The sequence below is a fragment of the Gracilinanus agilis genome, chromosome 3 (assembly GCF_016433145.1).
Source record: "Gracilinanus agilis isolate LMUSP501 chromosome 3, AgileGrace, whole genome shotgun sequence".
NCBI lineage: Eukaryota > Metazoa > Chordata > Mammalia > Didelphimorphia > Didelphidae > Gracilinanus > Gracilinanus agilis.
Genome location: NC_058132.1, coordinates 480,609,791 through 480,630,414, shown reverse-complemented (window position 1 = coordinate 480,630,414; position 20,624 = coordinate 480,609,791). Strand labels below are relative to the sequence as shown.

At 36.2% G+C, this 20,624-nt stretch overlaps 1 protein-coding gene across 1 annotated transcript in view; it reads left to right on the top strand.

The window, feature by feature from the left end:
• JADE3 (jade family PHD finger 3) overlaps nucleotides 1-20,624 on the top strand; it is an 85,471-nt gene that overhangs the window by 48,153 nt on the left and 16,694 nt on the right. The window contains exons 4-6 of the mRNA XM_044669287.1: nucleotides 4,346-4,469; nucleotides 7,477-7,644; nucleotides 13,502-13,618. Of these exons, the coding sequence (XP_044525222.1) occupies nucleotides 4,346-4,469; nucleotides 7,477-7,644; nucleotides 13,502-13,618 (409 nt within the window). The remainder of the gene's footprint in view (nucleotides 1-4,345; nucleotides 4,470-7,476; nucleotides 7,645-13,501; nucleotides 13,619-20,624) is intronic.

Sequence of the window (20,624 nt, the reverse complement as noted above, 5' to 3'; positions counted from 1 at the left end):
TGGCAGCCCTTGAAATAATTGAAGGCAGTTCTCATTATTCCCCCCCCACCACCCCACCCAGCCTTCTCCGATTTATACTCTCTAGTCCCTTTAACCAATCCTTGAATAATACGATTTCGAGTCTTCTCAGTATATTCATTGCACTCTTTTGAACACTTCTCAGCTTGTCTGTGTCTTTCCTAATATGTGGAGGCTAGAACTAGATGCAGTTGTGGTAGAATGATTAAGTTTTTCATTCTGGGTAATATCCCTCTCTTAAGTGCAACCTAGGATAACATTAGCTTTTTGGGCAGCCATTTCAAACTGTAGACTCATCTGAATCTCACAGGTCACTAAAATTTCTGATCTCTTAAAAAAGAAAATATTGCTCTGTATTTGTATAGTTGATTTTTAAAATTAAAGTATATAGAACTTTGCATCTATCATATTCAATTTAAATGTACTTGAGTTTGGAGAAATTTTGGAGGGTTTATGATAGTGAAAAAGAAGGAGAGAAAAAGAGAACTAAAGATAAGGGAGGAAAGCGCCTAAAGACAAGCATGTGTTGGAGCCAGCTCAAATTAGCTGATTAGAGCCAGTTATTAAATTAAAAATTAAAAGTCAGCATTTATACCTTGAAATCAATAAATGCTACAAATCAGGATTGGATTGATTATCTTTTGATTGCCTGTATCTAAGAAAGTGATAGAAAAAGTGTTAATATTGAAAGATGGAGCAAATTTCAAGAAGAAAGAGTTGTTAAAACATATGTAATGTACTTTTATAATACAACTTATTGAGACACGTATGTAGAAGGTTTAGTGAGGTAAGAATGAACATTAGGTAGAGTGCTAACAAAGTGAAAAAAATGAGCAGAGAAACAACTTGAGATTAAAAACACTTGAATGGGTATCTTCCCCAATGGACTTGCCAAAGATGTTCTCCCAGGAACCTGCCAACAAGAAAGCTAAAGGTCTAAAGATCTCACTTCCCACAAGGGTAGAGAATAGGGAAATTTTATCAGTTACCTGTAAAGACTATAGTAATGTTTTTATTTCTCTCTAAGCCAAATAACTCTTATCCCATGTTCAGAGAATAGGATGGTCTTCCACTTATTAGATAAATTAAAAGGTCATGAGAAATATTCTTCTATTTCCCAGGTTTTCAGGGAAAATGAAACATTTCATTTTGAATAAGGAAGATTAGCTTTATTGTAATACGTAAATAGAGAAGAAAAAGGACCTTAAGGATCTTGTGAAAATTCTGAAATGTTAGAAGTTTAGAAGGTAAAGGAATATGACATGGAGGAGAACAGGAAGAATGAGGATCACTTAACACTAGGAGCTAAGAAGCAATTTTGAAACTTTTCACCATAAAATGTGCCTTTAGAGGCGGAAACAGCTTCTTATCTTTGAAGCAGTGAAGCAGAATATCCATAGAGATTTTCAGGTGATTTTACTTTTCACAGTATATAAAGAAGTCATAAGGGGTGATTCTCATCAGAGAATCTGGTGATTTTTCTGGTGATTCTCATCAGCAAGGAAGAAATTATTGTGGGGGTAGAAATTATGAGAATTTGGGGAGAAAGTGACTAAATGTATCTTGAAATATTTTATAGAGGGAAAAAAATATAGCCATCAGATGCTGGTAAGCACTGGTAAGCATGGGTAGCTTGAATTATCAGCTGTGGGTAGGGTGGGGTGGCAACATGCAGGCTTCCAAGAAGTTCCTTCCCACTTCTTTTGGTAGAGCACGGCTTCCCAGGCAACTGACTCCCCTTCCTGGGCATGGCTTTCCTTCCAAACCCACATACTTTGCCTCCCAGAAGAAAGTGAATAGGGGCCATTTCACTCAACTATTGTTGGAGTATGCCAGCTCATGTTTTCCAAGGATAACTTTCCAGCCAATGGCTCCCTCTCTTCCTTTCAGGACACACATTTAAACAACCCAATAAGCTTTCATTTCTGTAAAATATGTAGCTATGAATCTCAAACCAGTTTGCACTGGAAAAATTCTGCCTTGGATTTACAAATACTCATTAACTTAGATTTCTACTCCTTCCAGATTCCAGCTAGGTGGCACAGTGTATAGAACCCTAGGCCTGGACGCAGAAAGACAAATTCTAATTCATTCTCACAGTTACTTGCTGGGTGACCCTGGGTAAATCACTTAACCTCTATCTGCCTTAGTTTCCTCATTGGTCAAATAGGCACAATAATAGTGCCTACTCTCAGGATTGTTGTGAGGAAATGGCATTTGTAAATCACTTTGTCAGCCTCTGGCTATCATCTTTATTATCATTGCACATAGTTTTAGAACACTCCATAGTTTTGCTTCTCTGGATCTTAGTTTTCTCATCTGTAAAATAAGGGAGTTAAACTACATGATACATGACCTTTTTAGCGCTAAAATCCTATGAATCTATGAATCATAATTTATATAACTAATGATGAAGTGTTTGTCCAGTATCCCACATCTTCTTCAGTGGCATATTTGCTACTAAACTAGCATCAGAGATAAAGATTCATGCTTTCTAAGTCCAGAATAGATTGGAGGAGGAACAGCCATGTTTCAAATAAAGAGGACTTCCCAGGAGGTCAGTTTTGGGAACCAATTGAGGAATTTGGAGCTGCTGAAGGTTTGAGTTCAAATAAAACAAAATACATTTCTCAGTATTTTCCCAGTAGGTATGGCAGTGGTTTCCTATATTTGTCCAATGCTTGTTCTTCCACTCCAGTATTGTGTGGATCATCCCCATAAAAACCCATTTTTGAAGTTTTGGGAGAGAGGATCATTAGCCCTCTACTGAGAGAGAATGGCTACCAAATCACAAATAGGGATCACCCAGTGGGGAAGAAGCACAGGCAAGAGTACACTTATGCCTTGCTATCCTCGGCTCATTCCCTGATGACTCTACCTTCTCTGATCCCAAGAGCCAGCCAGATGGGAAGAATAATGTGAGTATTTGTAAAACTCTGGATGAACTTGCACTTACCAATGATATACTGTACTCTACCACTCCCTCCCTTCTTACCATTTGCCCTGCTTCGATAACTTTCTGACCACTGAGAATTGTTATCTGATCTACTTATAAATCCTAAGGAAAACTGGGCCTTTCTATCTTTCTTGCAACTGTACTTTTTATATGTGTAATCTCTCCCAATCAGAGTGTGAGCTCTTGAGAAGAGGAACGGTTAGATTTTTTTTTTAACCCTTACCTTCTGTCTTAGAACCTTTTTTAAAAACCCTAATATCTTTTATATATGTATATATATATATATCTTTCTATATTAATTTTATTTGATAACAGGGCTAGGCAATGGGGGTTAAGTGACTTGCCCAGGGTCACACAGTTAGGAAGTGTCTGAGACCAGATTTGAACCTAGGACTTCCTGTCTCTAGGCCTGGCTCTCAATCCACTGAGCCATCCAGCTGCCCCCATCCACTTTTCATATATGAGGAAATGAAATCTTAGAGAAGGTGAAATCACCCACCCACCATCACAAGGAGTGATAAATCTGAGTTCGAATCCCAGATTTGGCACTCCTAACAATATTGTTTCGTTATCTCTTCCTAACTTTATTGCCTATGTCTCCCTTAACCAAATTCTCCATTTAAAAAATTTTGGTTGGCTCAAAGGATACTATATTTAGAGATGAAAGGGACTTTAGAGGCCCATTTCATCTGACCCCTTCATTTCACGGATGTGGAGACTAAAACCCAGAGAAGCTTAATGAGACCAATGTAATAGAGGTATAAGTGGCAGATATATGATTTGTACCCAGGTCCACAAACTGAAAATTCTGCATTATTTTTTTCTATGCTATGCACCATCAATCTCACTGTATCCCTAATACAGCTGGTATTTTTTCAGCTCTGTGCCTTTGCTCTAACAATTCATCCTGCCTAAAAGACCTGCTCCTTTCCTTTCTAAATTAGAAATTCTTTTTCTACTTTTCAGGTCCCAGCTCAAAGACCAACTTCTTCATGAAGTCTATGATCATTCTAAGCCACAGTGATCTCTCCCTTCTCAGACCTCCTAGCACATTTATTTTTCACAACTTATTTGGCTCTTTTTATTTATTTTTGTTTCCCTTCTGTGTATGCATGTTCTACCATCTTAACTAGGTAATAAATTCTTTATGGTATGAGAACCACACTTAGATTCTTTCATTCTCTATTACCTAACTCAGTACCTTACAAAGAGTAAGTCCTAAGTATGTGTTGATTGATTTGTTTACTTCTCTTATAATTAACTATTTCATAATTAATTTCAGCTTGTTTTCCTAAGTATGCAAAATACAATTTCTATTATGTAGCAGTAAAAGGTGATAATTTTCACTCTCATTGTCTTCTCTTTTAACAGATTTTTTTATGGGTCTAATGAGAATGGACTTGAGGGAAAGAACGTATTAGTGTATCTCCAACCAGGCCACAGATCTTACCTAGTTGCCAAAGCTGGGACAAGGCATTTGTATGCCCTAGAAAAGGTGTATTCCCATCCACCTGAGGCCTTAAGCCTACCCTGGAGCAAATATGATATTACAAAATGAATGCACATGTGACATGAGAGAATTTTATGGCACTAAATATGTGTTTATAAAAAGTATTTTTTAAAATGCCCAATCTTTGATGTGCTCTAAGTAGTGATAGACTTTACTATTTTTAAAAAGTTATGGGCTCTGACAATGCATTTCTGATTGGAATGGGTAACAAAATTAAAGATAAGAAAATGAGTCTTCACACATTTTCTTCATTTTGGAATCACTGTTTAGCTAGAATTGCAGCTAATAATGTCTCTTTCCAATGATGGTGAGAAATAATGGTGATTAGAGGATTTGCATAGCACTTTAGAGTTTAGGAAGGGCTTTACAGACATTCTCATTTATCCTGACAACAATAGTAGGTAGGTGTTATTATTACCCTCACACATTTTACCAATTAAGAAACTTAGGCATACAGAGGTTTAGTGACCTGCTCAGGGTCATTTAGTTAGTAGGTGTCTGAGGCTGGATTTGAAGTTGGATCTTTCTGGCTCCTGATTCAGTGTTTATTATATCCATTGTGCCATCTAGCTGTCTAGGTGATACTAATTTATTTAGATAGTAAGTAATGGGAGCTGGGAAATGTCTTAAAGCTGTAAAAATCTGTGGCACATAAAGCTTCAACTAAAAATCAGTTTACTGAATTTAAATATAAGCTAACCAATTTACCATGTCGTAGATGTAGTGCCGTGACTTTAAAAAAATACTTAAGCTAGACTGCCCTCTGTTGACTAAAGAATTATATGGTTTGTTCTTCATAGCCAGTAACTTGTTTCTTGTTTATTCAAATAAGATCACGAATAGTTAAGACTTTAAAATACATACATATGTGTATATAAATATACACATATTTCTTCTTGAATGTATTTTCATTATGATGTTTGCTTTTGAGCCATTCCCATCAGTTTCACTATTCTAGTTATGGACATTTTTTTTAGAACTGTTATTCTATATAATTATAACAAATACATATATATGCATTTAAAAGACTTATAGCTCTTGGAGTTTCATAAGTGCTTTCCTTCCAACAACACTGAGGTAGGGCAAGCATTGTTTTATCTATTTCCCAAATGAGGAAAGTAAAGCCCAAAGAAGCTAAGTAGCTTATCCATAGAAATATAGGGAATAAGAATTGGAGTAGAGCCTTAAACCTAGGTCTCTTGACCCTAAGATTCCACCAAAATATGTGCAGACTATGGATTTAATTTATTTTGAAAATGGATTGTATTAATATTGCATTATGTTTAAATTTTAACAGTTTCATTCTTAGTTCTTTTTTTTTTTTTTTTTTAGTATTTTTTTTTAAACCCTTGTACTTCGGTGTATTGTCTCATAGGTGGAAGATTGGTAAGGGTGGGCAATGGGGGTCAAGTGACTTGCCCAGGGTCACACAGCTGGGAAGTGGCTGAGGCCGGGTTTGAACCTAGGACCTCCTGTCTCTAGGCCTGACTCTCACTCCACTGAGCTACCCAGCTGCCCCTCTTAGTTCTTTTTTAAGTGTTGTATACAAAGTATTTTTTGAGTGCTAAAGACTGGGTTTCTTAATGTAGGCCCTGAATTTTAATTAGGCAGACTTTGCTTTTTCCTGACCTTTTGAGGGTGGGTTGGTATTAGCTGGTTTTTTGCTAAAGATGCCATTAAGGACCGGATACATTGATTAGAGATATCCTTTGAGAGAGGTCCTTTACCTTTTTGGAAATTTTATTTTGAAAAAAAAAAACCCTCTATAAACTCTGGTGTATATCATTTAATAATATATTACTATCTAAAGAATTCTCATTTCCCTCAGATTTGGAAGGGGAAAAATAGCACACATTTCTCTTCATTGAATATATTTTCAAATACCTTAGAATGGCCTGTCTACAGAGGACAAATTTAAAAAAAATTTATATACCAGTAACTTTTCAGTCATCCCCTTTCTGTATTCTTCCTCTACTTCCTCTATTTGCCACATCTGCCTAAGGACAAAGTAGTTCCCAAATAAGTAAATCCAGAATTCATCTGTACAGTTCCCTAATATTAATTTCTGACTCTTCTCCCTGCTGGGCTAAAAAATATACTTTATGAAAGTGTATGTGTGCATGTGTATGTATGTAGTATCTGTATATGTCTATATATATGATGTGCATAGATACATACATATAATTACTATACAGCCACAGAATTCTTTATTTTTATATGTATGGATTTGTGTGTGTATACAATGTATATATGTGTATACATGCATGTGACTATAGAGATACATGCATACACATGTGTATCTATACATATCTGAATAGCATATGTATACACATGTTTGTATCTATTTGTGCACTGATATATGTGCATATAATAAATTGACCATATGTTTATATGAATGTATGTATGTGTGTGTGTATATACCCTGACTGCAGAGAAATTTAGGTATGACCAACTCCCATACTCTTTCTGAGAGAGGAATTAGAAGTCAATTGAAAAGAAGATAGGTGAAATTTTGGTTTGCAAGGGGTACTGTGTATAGCAAATCTCATTTAGCCAGAATACCTCTAAATTGGGTTGATCTAATTAATTTTCATTTAATCTGAGGATTAGCTAGACAAACCTTCTTTGTTTTTATAATACTATAGACTTATCTAAAATGCATAATTCCACTTTTCTGCCTTGAATACAGCATACTACTAGCTGACCCTTTCTTCAAAATGATTTAGGAATCTTATGAATCCTGAAAGTCATTCTGAAAGTCAGTTCTCATACCCCACTGCAGATTAAGGCAAATGTATGCTAGCCCTAATTTCCAAGATTAGTTGATTGATTTTTTTGAAACTAAATTCCTAATAAATTTGCTTTGTAATTAGTTGTCTCTTTCCCCTAAAAATGGGTGCATATGATGTGTTGGTGTATATGATGTAAAAATCTTGTCTCTTCTTTCACTATCTGTGAGAACATTAACAGATTTTTCTTCTTATATTCCAAGGCATGTTATGGCATTCTCAAGGTTCCGGAAGGAAGCTGGTTATGTCGTACCTGTGTCCTGGGCATTCATCCTCAGTGTCTTTTGTGTCCAAAGAGAGGTGGGGCCATGAAGGCTACCAGGACTGGAACCAAATGGGCTCATGTCAGCTGTGCCCTATGGATTCCAGAGGTAAACATTCACCCAAGGGCATTGTATTGCTTTCTCCTAAGGAATTCCCCTTTTTTTCTCTGGATGTGCCATGGATTAGCTTGAAGGATATTTGCATCTGCCAGATAGACATAATAGCATTCTTCTTCTGATTTAAAGTTGCCACCAAGGATTGATATCTGAGAATGTTGGAGTGCCTTAAAAAAAAAAAAAAAAGCTATGTCTACAATATGACCATGTGAAGATGGGCCTTTGATTAAACACTATTTATAGAGCTTATCACTGTTTATGACTAGCTTGCCTCATGATTTGTCTTGGTTGAAAAGAGATCACCCATTTCTTATTACTAATCCTGGTAACACTAAAATACTAATATTTTAACACTAATAATGGTCTTACTGCTGACCTTTCTCTGTGGTCCACAACTATGCCAGATCATTTTACATCAGGATCTAGTGAATTTCTTGAGCAATCTTTCTATTCCCCAGTCTTCCGGTTATTCTAATTTGTTTAATAGATGAAAAATGCCTGGGCAGCAAATACAAGCCAAAAGACAAACATGGAATCAAGACATAATTGATCCCTAGCTCTTCCACCCTCATGCAAGTCACATTAGTCTTTAAATCTGTTTTCTTGCCTCATTACAACCTAAACATTAAATATATATATAATTACTTATTTCACAGGAAAGTTGTGAAGAATTTACTTTGTAAACTATAAAATTATATATGTATATGTACATACAAATATGTGTTGACCCTGCCACTACTAATAATACATCTAAAGAGTACTTTGAAGTTTGCAAAGCATTTTATAAACATTATCTCATCTGAGCCTCACAATCACTTTCTGAAGTAAGTATTATAAGTATGTTTAGCCATATTTTACAGATAAGGAAACTGAACTTCAATGGGATTAGGTGACTTGCCTGTGGTCACACAGCTGAAATTGCCAAATATGGAATTTGAATGTAGGTCTTCTTGACTCCTAATCTAGCATTCTGTCTACTGTACCATAATAGCTTATTATAGTTAACATTTATGCAACACTTATTATGGGCCAGATGCTTTGCTAAGCACTTTGTGATCATTAAATTATTTTATCCTTACAACAACCCTACAAAATGAGTGCTTTTATTAACCTCATTTTCAGATGAGGAAATTGAGGCAAACAGATTAAGTGACTTGCCAAGGGTCATATGCTAGTAAGTTTCTGAGGCTGCATTTGGATTCAGTCCTTTCTGACTCCAGGGCTCTATCCATTTTTTTACCTCGCTGTCCTGACTCATCATTTGCACAGGTCTGACCAGAAAATTTGTGTTGCAATGAACTTGAAGATTGGAGACTTTAACTGACATTTAGCTGATAATAGCTCATCAGCAATTTATTCCACTTTCCACTTTCTTTAGTCATACTCATTGTCATCAAGGCAGTTAGTATCACATCAAGCTACCTGGCAAAGATAAAATATGTCTTAGAACTATAGGCCATTGTCCTAACAACTAACTACCTGGATGAGATCATATTAAAATATATTTTCTTTCTTTTTAGTTCCTGGCACATAAAAGGTTCAAAATCAGATCTGCAGCTGGTTGATGCTTCTTTTTCTCCTATACATAAAGAAGTGACTAAATGAATTTTTCTCTTTTGAATCTTTTGCTGCATTTATTTCACCAAGGGAATCCAATTGAATATTCTGTTAAAGATGTGGGATGAAATGGTAATGGGAACATAGAACATCAAAATTTAATTAATAATTTCCTGGTTCAATACTCTCATTTTACCCTTGAGGACACTGAGACCCACAGAAATTAAGTGACATTCCTAGGATCAAATAGCTAGTTAGTGGCAGAGAGGAGAATGGAAGCTGGATCTACTGACTCATATTTAAGTGACTTTCCCCCCACTAAATCAAGCCTCTTCTTATACTATTTAACACCCATAAAACTAAATCTGAAATGCTGGCTTGACGTAGAAATACTTTTCTTAATTTATATGTTGATATAGCCCACCTCCTATGAAATCTCAGCAGTTCTGTGAATTCATTACTTTCCCTCTAACTTGCCTGATTTGGGCTTTAAGCGAGTATAGCATTGGCTCCTGTCCATTTAACACACAAAATGATGAGATATCCCCAACAAAACTATTCCAAAACCGGTTACTAAAGAGATAGATGAATTGAACCCTCTAAAATATGAGTTAAACTCCAGCTTTTATGCATAAAATCTTTCCCATGAATCTTGCAATTTATTGGACACTAGTCTTCCTCAGGATTCCAAAAGATCTGTGATTTCATTGACGCAAGTCGAAGACCAAGTTTTGTTACCCACTTCCTCTGTGATCAATTACAGACAAATAAAAAATTTCCCCACTAACCAAATCTTGGTCCTTTCACATATTAGTAAATGGTCTTCATGAGTAATACCGCCCCCCCCCCCAAAAGCTAGTCAGAGGTGATGCTTTTGTAGCTCTCACTGTCTTTGTCCTTATGGCTGTTCTAGCTGGGTAAGAGATACTGTTTATAGAGTTTGAACTCTACTAGTATAAGCTTCTGAGAACACAAGTTCATTTGACTCTGGTGATACATTGGAGCAGCTTCAGTGGAAGATTTCAAGTTATAAGTTTACCCATAGAACTTAATTTTACTCAAGAATAAATTGTAAATGCTTTTTCCAACATTTTAATAATCTGTAACTATATCAAACACTGAATAGAGTAGTATTACACTATTTAAGGATTAATACTTTCTCCTTATTGTTGTTGTTATTTTTGTTGTTTTTTATTAGCTACAGTATCAGTTGCTTTTTCTTTAAGCTGTTATTCAGGGCTAGAAAAAGTCGGCTCTCCTATAGTGAATAGTAAATAAACATTTATTATTGTTGGTGTTCTGTCATTTTTCTTCTTTCTTTTAAAAAAAAACACCTTACCATCTTAGAATAAATACTGTATATTGGTTTCAAGATCAAAAAGCAGTAAGGTTTAGGTGGGTGGGGGTGGGGGTGGAGAGGAGGTTAAGTGACTTGCCCAGGGTCACACAGCTAGCAAGTGTCTGAGGCCAGCTTTGAACCCAGGACCTCTTCTCTCTACACCTGATTCTTACTCCACTGAGCCACCTTCAGTTGTTTTTCAGTAATGTCTGATTCTTTATAACCCCATTTGGGTTTTCTTGGCAAAAATGCTGGAGTGGTTTGCCTTTTCTTTCTCCAGCTCATTTTACAGATGAGGAAATTGAGGCAAACAGGGTTAAGTGACTTGCCCAACATCACACAGCTAGTAAATGTATGAGCCCAGATTTGAATACTTGAAGATGAGTCTTCCTGACTTCAGGCCTGGAGCTCTATCCACAGAAGAACCTACTATGTACCAGGAACTCTGCTACTCTGCTAATCACTGGAGATGGAAAGAAAAGCAAGACAACCCTTGCTTTTAAGGAGCTCACAGGCTAATGAGGAAAAACAATGTGCAAGCAAATACATACAGACAAGAAAGGTAGAAGAGAGTTGTAGATCTTGTAGGGAGTTTATCAGAAGCCATAAACAAGAAAAAGTTTAGAAACTCAGAAATGCATAAAATACATTTATAGTATTATATAATATCAACATATTTTATCTTTTAATGCCATAAATATACACAATTTCTTTTTAAAAATTAAAGTAAGTAAAAAAATAATATGGAAATAGGTTTTTAGTAATAAGAAATGTATAAACCAGTGGAATTGCTTGTCAGCTCTGGGAGGGGGGGAGGGAAGCAGAGAGGGAAGGAACATGAATCGTGGAACATGGAAAAAATTCTAAAAAAATAAAGATTGCAGAAAAAAAAGTCAAAAGTTAAAGTTTTTAAAAAGAACACAAAATTCAGCAGATGACACACAAAGCAACAGGTCTTTAAAAATTTAGTAAGTCATAAATGCATGAAATACATGTATTATTTCATATGTATCATCTATGTAGTATGTTCAGTGATATTCTCAAATTTATTTCTTTTAAAAATTTTTTCATTTCTATTTCATATTTTTCATTTTCTTTTTCACAATGTATTTTTACTTGACATTGATTTATATGTAGCCTATGCCCAAAAACTGAACCCAATTTTTACAATAAGGTACTATAAACACTCCATAAAGGAAAAAAATAATTCAGTCTTCTTCTCTGGTACAAAGGGAAGGTCAAAAAATTACATATTTATAGATTGTTGGGATACCACACTCCTAAGCCCTGGGATGTGGAAGGGATGTGTATATGTGTCACACCAAAGGGAAGGGGAAGGTAACAAGCATTTTATATAAAATAAAAGGTATTTATGTAATACCTACTATCTCTCAGGCACTGTGCTAAATTCTTTTTAAAAAATATTATTTCATTTGCCCCTTACAACAGTCCTTGAGGTAGGTGTTATTATCCTGATTTTATAACTGAGAAAACTGAGGCATACAGAGTTTAAGTATTTACCTACAATGAAATCAATAGTTAAGTACTTGAGGCCAAATTTGAACTCAGAATTTCTTAACTCCAGGCCCAGCACTCTATCCCCTATGACAACTGTCATAGCACTCAACTTCATGAATGTCACTTATTAATCTTCCTTAAAAAATGACTGATGGGGGCAACTAAGTGGCTCAGTGGTTTGAGAGCCAGGTCCAAAGACAGGAAGTCCTGAGCTCAAATATGTCCTCGAGACAGTTCCTACCTCTGTGACCCTGGACAAGTCCCTTAACCCCTGTTGCCTAACCCTTACTGCTCTTTTGCCTTGGAACCAATACATAATATTGATTCTAAGATGGAAGGTAAGAGGGGAGGTTTTTTTTGTATTCTGTTTTTTAATAACTAGAGATTTCCCATTCAATAGAAAATCTGTCCCAGTTTCTAATCTTTATAGGATCTTCAATATCTCTCTGAGCTTTCTAATTTTAATAATTACTTGTGGTGTGTGAAATTTGCAATGATTACTGAGAATTCTTCATTATGTTATAGTATGCTTCTCTTTATACATATATATATACATACATATATACATACATACATGAAAAAATATATACATAAGTACATGATATATATATATATACACATATATATATATATAAACACATGCATTAGCTACCATTGTTTGAACTTTGGTTTACATAGAAATACAAAATTCCAAGAAGCCTTTCCTTCTCAGTCTTAAAGTGGCAATACATGATATATAATGGTTATCATAGTTTTGTAGCTCTAAGGGACTTTGGAGATTACCTAATCAATACCTTCTATTTCTAGAGGAGAAAATTAAGGCTAAGAGAAATTGTGATTTGTCCAAAGTCATACAGATGGTCAGAGAAAAAGGATTTGAGCCCAGATTTTCTTTGAGGACTTACCTCTAAAATATCTTTTTGGCTTTCCATTTATGTACAATGATCTTATATAAATTATATAAATCTATTCTTTTTCCCCAAAGTATCAGCCTCTTTAAAATGACCTAAGATTTTCTAGTATCTCTTTCATTTCCCCAAATTCTCTTAGCCTCAGATCAAATACACTATTCCTAGTTTGTATCTTAATAGCCATCCTACTGCCATACATCTACCTACTCCAGTTCTACCTACTCCAGTGTCCCAAAAGTTGTAGTGCAGTTTTAAGTTACTTAAAAGGTATTTTTAATAGCTTCAAATTGTACTATGCCTTTTGGGACACTACATTTTTTCTTTGCTAAGAATAATTTATCTGAACATTGATTAAGGACAACTTACATTTGTTCCTGGGCTTAATTTTTATCATCCCTATTAAGATATACTCCATCTTTTCATTTTTACACCCTCTTACTTTCCTAGGAAATAGTTTGTATTATATAGGGTGTGCTTTGAGAATTCAGGGGATAATCAATGGTGGTGTTTTCATTTTTTGCAGGTCAGCATTGCTTGCCCTGAAAGGATGGAACCAATCACGAAAGTCTCTCACATCCCACCTAGTCGATGGTCTTTAGTCTGCAGTTTATGCAAGTTAAAGACAGGAGCTTGTATTCAGGTATGTCTCCATTAGAAGTTTATGCTACATACTATCTTTCACATCAGTGTATTTATGGTTTTATTTGGGGCTTTGGTTTTGTGTGAGTGTGCTCTCACAACAATGACCAATAGAGAAGTGTGCTTTGCTTTATTGTATGATCCAGAAAAAAAAGTAGTTTATGCTATGTAAAGTAACAAGACTTTTGAAAATTCAATTCAACTCTCATTTTAAAAAAATTCTTTATTCGTTCATTTTTTACATTCAAATGTCTAGGTATCTCCCTCCCTCTCTGCCTTCTATGTACTAGAGAAGGCATCATTTGAAAAAAGATATATATATATACATATGTATGTATATAAAATCATACCTTGCTTGTTTCTGTTTATCAGTTCTTTCTCTGGAGTTGGACATACACAGTATTTCTGTTGCTGTATATAATGTTCTCTTGGTTCTGCTTGCTTTACTCTTCATAGTTTCATATAGGTCCTTCCATGATTTCTTCATGTTTTTCTAGTCCTACCTAAACTAATCTACATATTCAATGCCATTTCAGTTAAGTTACAAAAAAAAGTTGTTTTATTAAACTAGAAAAATAACAACAAAATTCATTTGGAAGAACAAAAGGTCAAGAAAATCAAGGCAATTAATCCTTCCTTTACATTTTTCCCCATTAATTCCTTTGTTTTTCTTGATCTTTTGTTCTTCCAAATGAATTTTGTTATTTTTTTAGTTTAATAAAACAATTTTTTTAGAACGCTTATGTGAAACATACTATGCAAGGCACAAAATCAAATGGAACACAGTCCTCATACAAGAAGTATAGTCTAATAGGTAGAATAAGAAAATAGCTGTATACAAATTAAAAGGATATAGGAGAAACTAGTACATAGTATTGATTTTTAGATGGAAGGTAAGGGTTTTTAAAAAGTATGTAGAATAAGAGGCAGCTGGGTGTTGTAGTGGATTGAGAGGCAGGCCTTGAGATGGAGGTCCAGGGTTCAAATCTGACTTTAGAGACTTCCTAGCTATGCAAGCCCTGGCAAGTCACTTAACTCCAATTGCCTACCCTTTACTGTTCTTCTGTCTTGAAATTATTATACAGTATTGATCCTAAGACAAAGGTAAGAGGGTTTTTTTAAGTGTATAGGAGAATTGAAAGTAGTATGAGGAAAATGGAGAAAAAGAAACTCACTTATAGCTGAGGGACTCAGGGAATGCTTCAGGGAGGAGATGACACCCAAGTTGGACATCAAAGGGCTACAAAGAGAACCAAGAGAACATTATATACAGATAACATGAAGAAAGGAACCAAGGCTAGAAAGGATCAGTAAATGAGATTAGGAAATCTTGAGAAACAAATTTGGCTGAAATATAGAATTTTTGACAGGGAATAATATGAGTACTAATAAGTAATAAAACAAGAAATTGTAGGCTGAATTTAGAAAGTCATTGAGTGCCAACCTAAAGAATTTGTATTTTATTTCATAACTGGGAAGCAGGGATTGAGAAGGACATTGAAAGTAGATCCTAGGCTATGAGGAATCCTCATTGTTCACTTCTGGAGGAGAATCTGTCCATTTTGTGGAAGCAGATAAAAATAACAAAAGTTCCTATGACTTTCAGAGAAGGACCATGGATTCCTAGGATTGTTACTCTTTCTACCAATTGAGAGATGCTGATGGAGCATTACTACTACTGGTTACCAGGAAGCCCAAGTTCCAAACATGATAAATTAGAAATAAAAGGTCTAGGTCATTGTTTTCTCAAATCTAGGCTAAATGGATGAACCATAGAGGTATCATCCTGACCTAAAATGTACTGGCCTCATTTTTGCATTTTTGAGTATTTGTAATAAGTACTACTAAGAACAACTGTAGCTTAAAAGAAGAAAAGAATCCATACGCTGACTGTCAAATATCGACAAAATATTTACTTTTCCTAAGGTTTACGCTGTCACAAAAATAAAACCCTAAAAGTAAATTTGGAAAGTGTTATAATCTTAGTGATTCAGCCCAAATCCAAATACTTCATGATGAAATCCTCCTCTTTATAGAGAGAGTACAGAAAGACTCATTTCAGTAAATGCCAAAAGAATGATAATTTTCTCCCTTTTTGAATTTGGCAGGTTAGACAAACCCAGATTTTGAGGTTGGAAGGTCTAGCACAGTCTTGGAAATTCCAGCAAGACATGCAAGAGGCTTTCTTTTTTATGTAAAATCACAGAACAATCATAATCTGTGTTGGAGGAATTACCCTCACTGATGAAATCACAGATAATCCTTGTCTTAGTGGGGTTTGAACCTGAGATGCTTCCTTTTCCATCCAGCACACATGTTCATCAACGACCACATTCTCTACTTGCTCTACTTGGTTGGACTATTGTTAACTTCCTGAGAGGCATGGAATAATGGATAGGCGTCTGATCTAAAAGTATGGAAGGATAGACTTAAGTGTTACCTCTGCCAGCCTGTAGTCAAGAGAACCTGGGTTCAAATATGACCTCAGATACTTTCTAGCTGTGTGACCCTGGACAAGTTGCTTAATCCCATTTGCCTAGCCCTTGCCTTTCTTTCTTAGTGTTGTACTAAGACAAACAGTAAGGGTTTTTTAAGAAGTATTTCCTCTGACACATACTGTGACTGGCAAATAACTTAACTTCTTAGTATTCTTCAGCAACTGTTTAAGACTATAAGTTGCAGAATGGTCGGTGGAGTTTCACTACTAGGAGTTCCAGACACTTCATGTCTAGGCCTCCAAAAAAGGACCAGAAAAAAAAAAGTTTGCCTCAGGCAATCCCAATTCTTTTACTATAGCCTTAATCCACTGCCCAAGTAATCAGTTGTGATCTGTTCACTCTTCTACCCAAATACCTTTAGTAATTCTTCATTGTCTATAAAATTTAAATTCTTATTTGAGATTCTTAGCTAAGACTTAGAGGTGATTCTCAGAAGAATTAAGTGAGTCAGTCAGTGCTAAAAGCAAGGTCTTTTCCCTTGTTTAAGGGAAGGCCACATGGCTTAATGTGAGACCCCCAAGAAAAACACAGAATGAGAGAAGAGTACTAGAACAACTTACTAACTCCCTTCCTTCTTCTTCTCCTTCTCTCTCTCTCTCTCTCTCTCTCTCTCTCTCTCTCTCTCTCTCTCTCTCTCTCTCTCTCTCTCTCTCACACACACACACACACACACACACATACACACACACACGCACACACATGCACACATGCATGTCCAGAAGGAGAAGGAAAATAGGAAAGTTATTCAATCATGAATATCTCTAGGGAATCCCAGGCACATTGGTCTTCAGGCTATGGCACAGGGAAAGAGTCCATGATGAACTTCCAAGAAGTTTCTCCCAGGACTTGGCACATTATTATTGCATTAACTCTCTTTGGGACTTTGGGGTTGCGCTCTCTTGGCTGTATAAAGACAGCTTTCTGATGAATAATGAACTGGAGGAATTCCATGTGAACTAGAAAGGCCTCCAGGAATTGATGCAGAGCGAAAGGAGCAGATCCAGGAGAACATTGTACACAAAAACTGATACACTGTGGCATAATCAAATGTAATAAACTTCTCTACTAGCAGCAATGTAATGATCCAGGACAATCCAGAGGAACTCATGAGAAAGAATGCTATCCACATCCAGAGAAAGAACTGTGGGAGTAGAAATGCAAAAGAAAAATATATGATTGATCACATGGTTTGATGAGGATATGATTGGGGATGTAAACTCAACTCTAAATTTTCACCCTAGTGCAAATATGAATAATATGGAAATAGATCTTGATCAATGACACATGTAAGACCCAGTGGAATTGCTCATCAACTCTGGGAGTGGGGAGGGAGGAGGAAGGGAAAGAACATGAATCATGTAACCATGGGGAAATATTCTTAATTAAATTAAATTTTTTTTAAAAAGACAGCTTTCTGGAACCAGAGCTCAGGTAAACAGATGATAGCCAAAGATATGGAATGGAATTCATCTCATTCTGGAAGATCTGATTATTTTCCCACTGCTGAGGTCACAGGCAAGGAAATATCTATTAGCTAGGGAGGCCCCAGGCATAGAAGATTTCCAGATACTATGATTTCCAGAGAACAGGCAGGGCAGAGAGAAGAACGAGATGAGAAAATATGTAGCTATGATACAGATAGCCTATGGATTGAGAAAATCTAGTTTGGTTTTTCTAGATAATCTACTCTTTTTTTTTTTTAACCCTTGTACTTTGGTGTATTGTCTCATAGGTGGAAGATTGGTAAGGGTGGGCAATGGGGGTCAAGTGACTTGCCCAGGGTCACACAGCTGGGAAGTGGCTGAGGCCGGGTTTGAACCTAGGACCTCCCATCTCTAGGCCTGACTCTCACTCCACTGAGCTACCCAGCTGCCCCCATAATCTAGTCTTAAAACTATCTGTTCAGCCTTAGCTTTTATGCCTTCACATATTTTATGTCCTAGTCAAACTGGAACAGTCTCCACAATTGTGCTTTCTTTTGTGTCTGGTGCCTTTGCTCACATCATTCCACATGACTCCTCCCCTCCCTCTGGATCCATTGAAGTCTCCCGTCTTTCAAGTCCAATTCCTTCATGTAAATTGTTTTCCGCGCCTCTAGCCCCCAAAGTAATCTCAACTTCCTCAGATTTCTCATAATATTGTGACTTGTCCTCTCCTTTTCCCCCCATCACCTTCAACTTGGCAAGATATTTATTTGTATAATGATAGACCATGGGTAAGTTCTTGAAGGGAAAAGACTATGTCATTTGTAGTCTTTGAAAAGATCCTTGCCCAAAACTAGATGCATTAAGCATCTAGTTATTAAATGTGTATTAAACATGTTGGGTTTTTTTAAAACTCTTAATTTCTTAGTAATAATCTTCAGACAGAAGGGCAAGGGCTAGGCAAACGGGGTTAAGTGAATTGCCCAGAGTCACATAGTTAAGACATAGCGGAGGCCAGGTAATAGGTATTTAATTAAAGGTAGTGATGAATTTGAAATGAACTTTAGCAACAATAAGCACTGGAGAATTTCAGAGGAGCATTTCATTTTTTCACCCTGGGATGCTTGGGAAGGCTTTTTGAAGTTTGTATCAAATCTCACTGAGAGCTCATATACTGGATAAGAAGGTTGTATTCCGGGTCTTTTTTTTCTCTTTTGCTAAACATTTTTTTCCTTCTTTGAAATGGCAAAAATAGAAACAGATTCCCTAATTAACTCCATGGTTCTTTTTCATCTAAAAAAAATCTATAAATATATGGCAGCTACTTCGCTATAAAAATAGATGGGAAGTTATTTGCTCATTATTATGAGAGATAGCAGGATATAATAGAAGGCTCATTGATTTGAAGACAAGAGATATGACTTTTGAATCTTGTCTAGAATGCTAACTACCTATGTGACCCTGGACAAGTCATGTAACTTCTCTTAGATTTAATTTCCTTCTTTGTAAACTGAAGATAATAATACTTACAGTATGTGATGCAAATCTTCACATGCTTAGAGTACACCTTACTCGCCAATAAGTTTGAAGCCTGTCAATTACCCCCAACCTGATTTAGCCTAGCTGCCAAAAAAGGTTTTCCTGGGGTGTGGCTGCTGTGTATGCTACAGCTTCCTGGAGCCACAGGTTAGAATTGAGTGAAAGGTGGGCACCAAAGGAGGATGAGTAGCTCTGAAAAGCAGTTTCTCACATCAGAGGTTCTAGTCTTCCTTGAACAACTCATACATTCCCCCAGCAGAACGGGCACAAAAGAACAGTTCTTTCCAATGGCCATGAAGGTGACTGAAGTAGGTGTTGTCAAGTGTCTAGAGATTGATCAGACATGAAAGACTCCCAGGTCATATACCTCATCCCAGGCCATTGTTAGTCATCCTGACTTTTGTCTTACCCTGTAGTCTTATGCCTCTTGAAGGAGGAGTGAGACTGAAGACTTTGTGCAACTCTTCTTCACTTAAACCCAATTCACAAAAGTCAAGACTCTTAAAACCTGAAGGACAAACAACAATTTGATAAAAAGAGTTGTAAGGAAAGACTTTTGCAAACTATAAAGTAATATATAAATGCTGGTTATTAATGCTATTGCTTTAAAATTTTTTAAATAGTCTAATTTTTCTCCACAGCTAATATGTAAATAGTACTTTAAGATTTGCAAAGCATTTAAAATATTATCACATTTTATCCTCAAAACATTTCTGGAAGGTAGTTGCTATTATTATCTCCATTTTAAAGATGAAGAAACTGAAGCAGGCAGAGATTAAGTGACTTGCCTGGTAGTCCACTAATAATGAAAATAATAATAGGTAACAATTTTGTAGCACTTATTATATGACAGATACTATGCTAAGTGCTTTAAAATTTTATTATTTCATTTGATCCTCACAACCCTGAGAAGTAGATGCTCTCATTACTCTCATTTTATAGATAAGGAAACTGATGCACAAAGGTTGATTGATTTCCCCAGGGTCACACAGCTAGTAAGTGGAGGATGGATTAGAAATCAGGACTTTTTGACTCCAAGTTCATTGCTCTGTATACTATGGAACCCACTAGTTGCCACTTCTTTTCTTGCTTTTCTCCTCACTATGAGAATAAGAATATTTTGTCAGTGACAAGAATGGGTTGTTCTCTCCAGCAACGTCAGTATGTAGGCATCCAGTTATTTTTTTTAAACATTTATTAATATTCATTTTTAACATGGTTACATGATTCATGCTCCACCTTTCCCCTTCAACCCCCCCCCCCGCACCCCCCTCCCCAGCCTTGGCCGATGCGCATTTCCACTAGTTTTGTCATGTGTCCTTGAACAAGACCAATTTCCAAATTGTTGGTAGTTGCATTGGTGTGGTAGTTTCAAGTCTACACCCTCAGTCATGTCCACCCCGACCCATGCGTTCAAGCAGTTGTTTTTCTTATATGTTTCCTCTCCTGCAGTCCTTCCTCTGAATGTGGGTAGCGTCTTTACCATAAATCCCTCAGAATTGTCCTGGGTCATTGTATTGCTGCTGGTACAGAGGTCCATTACATT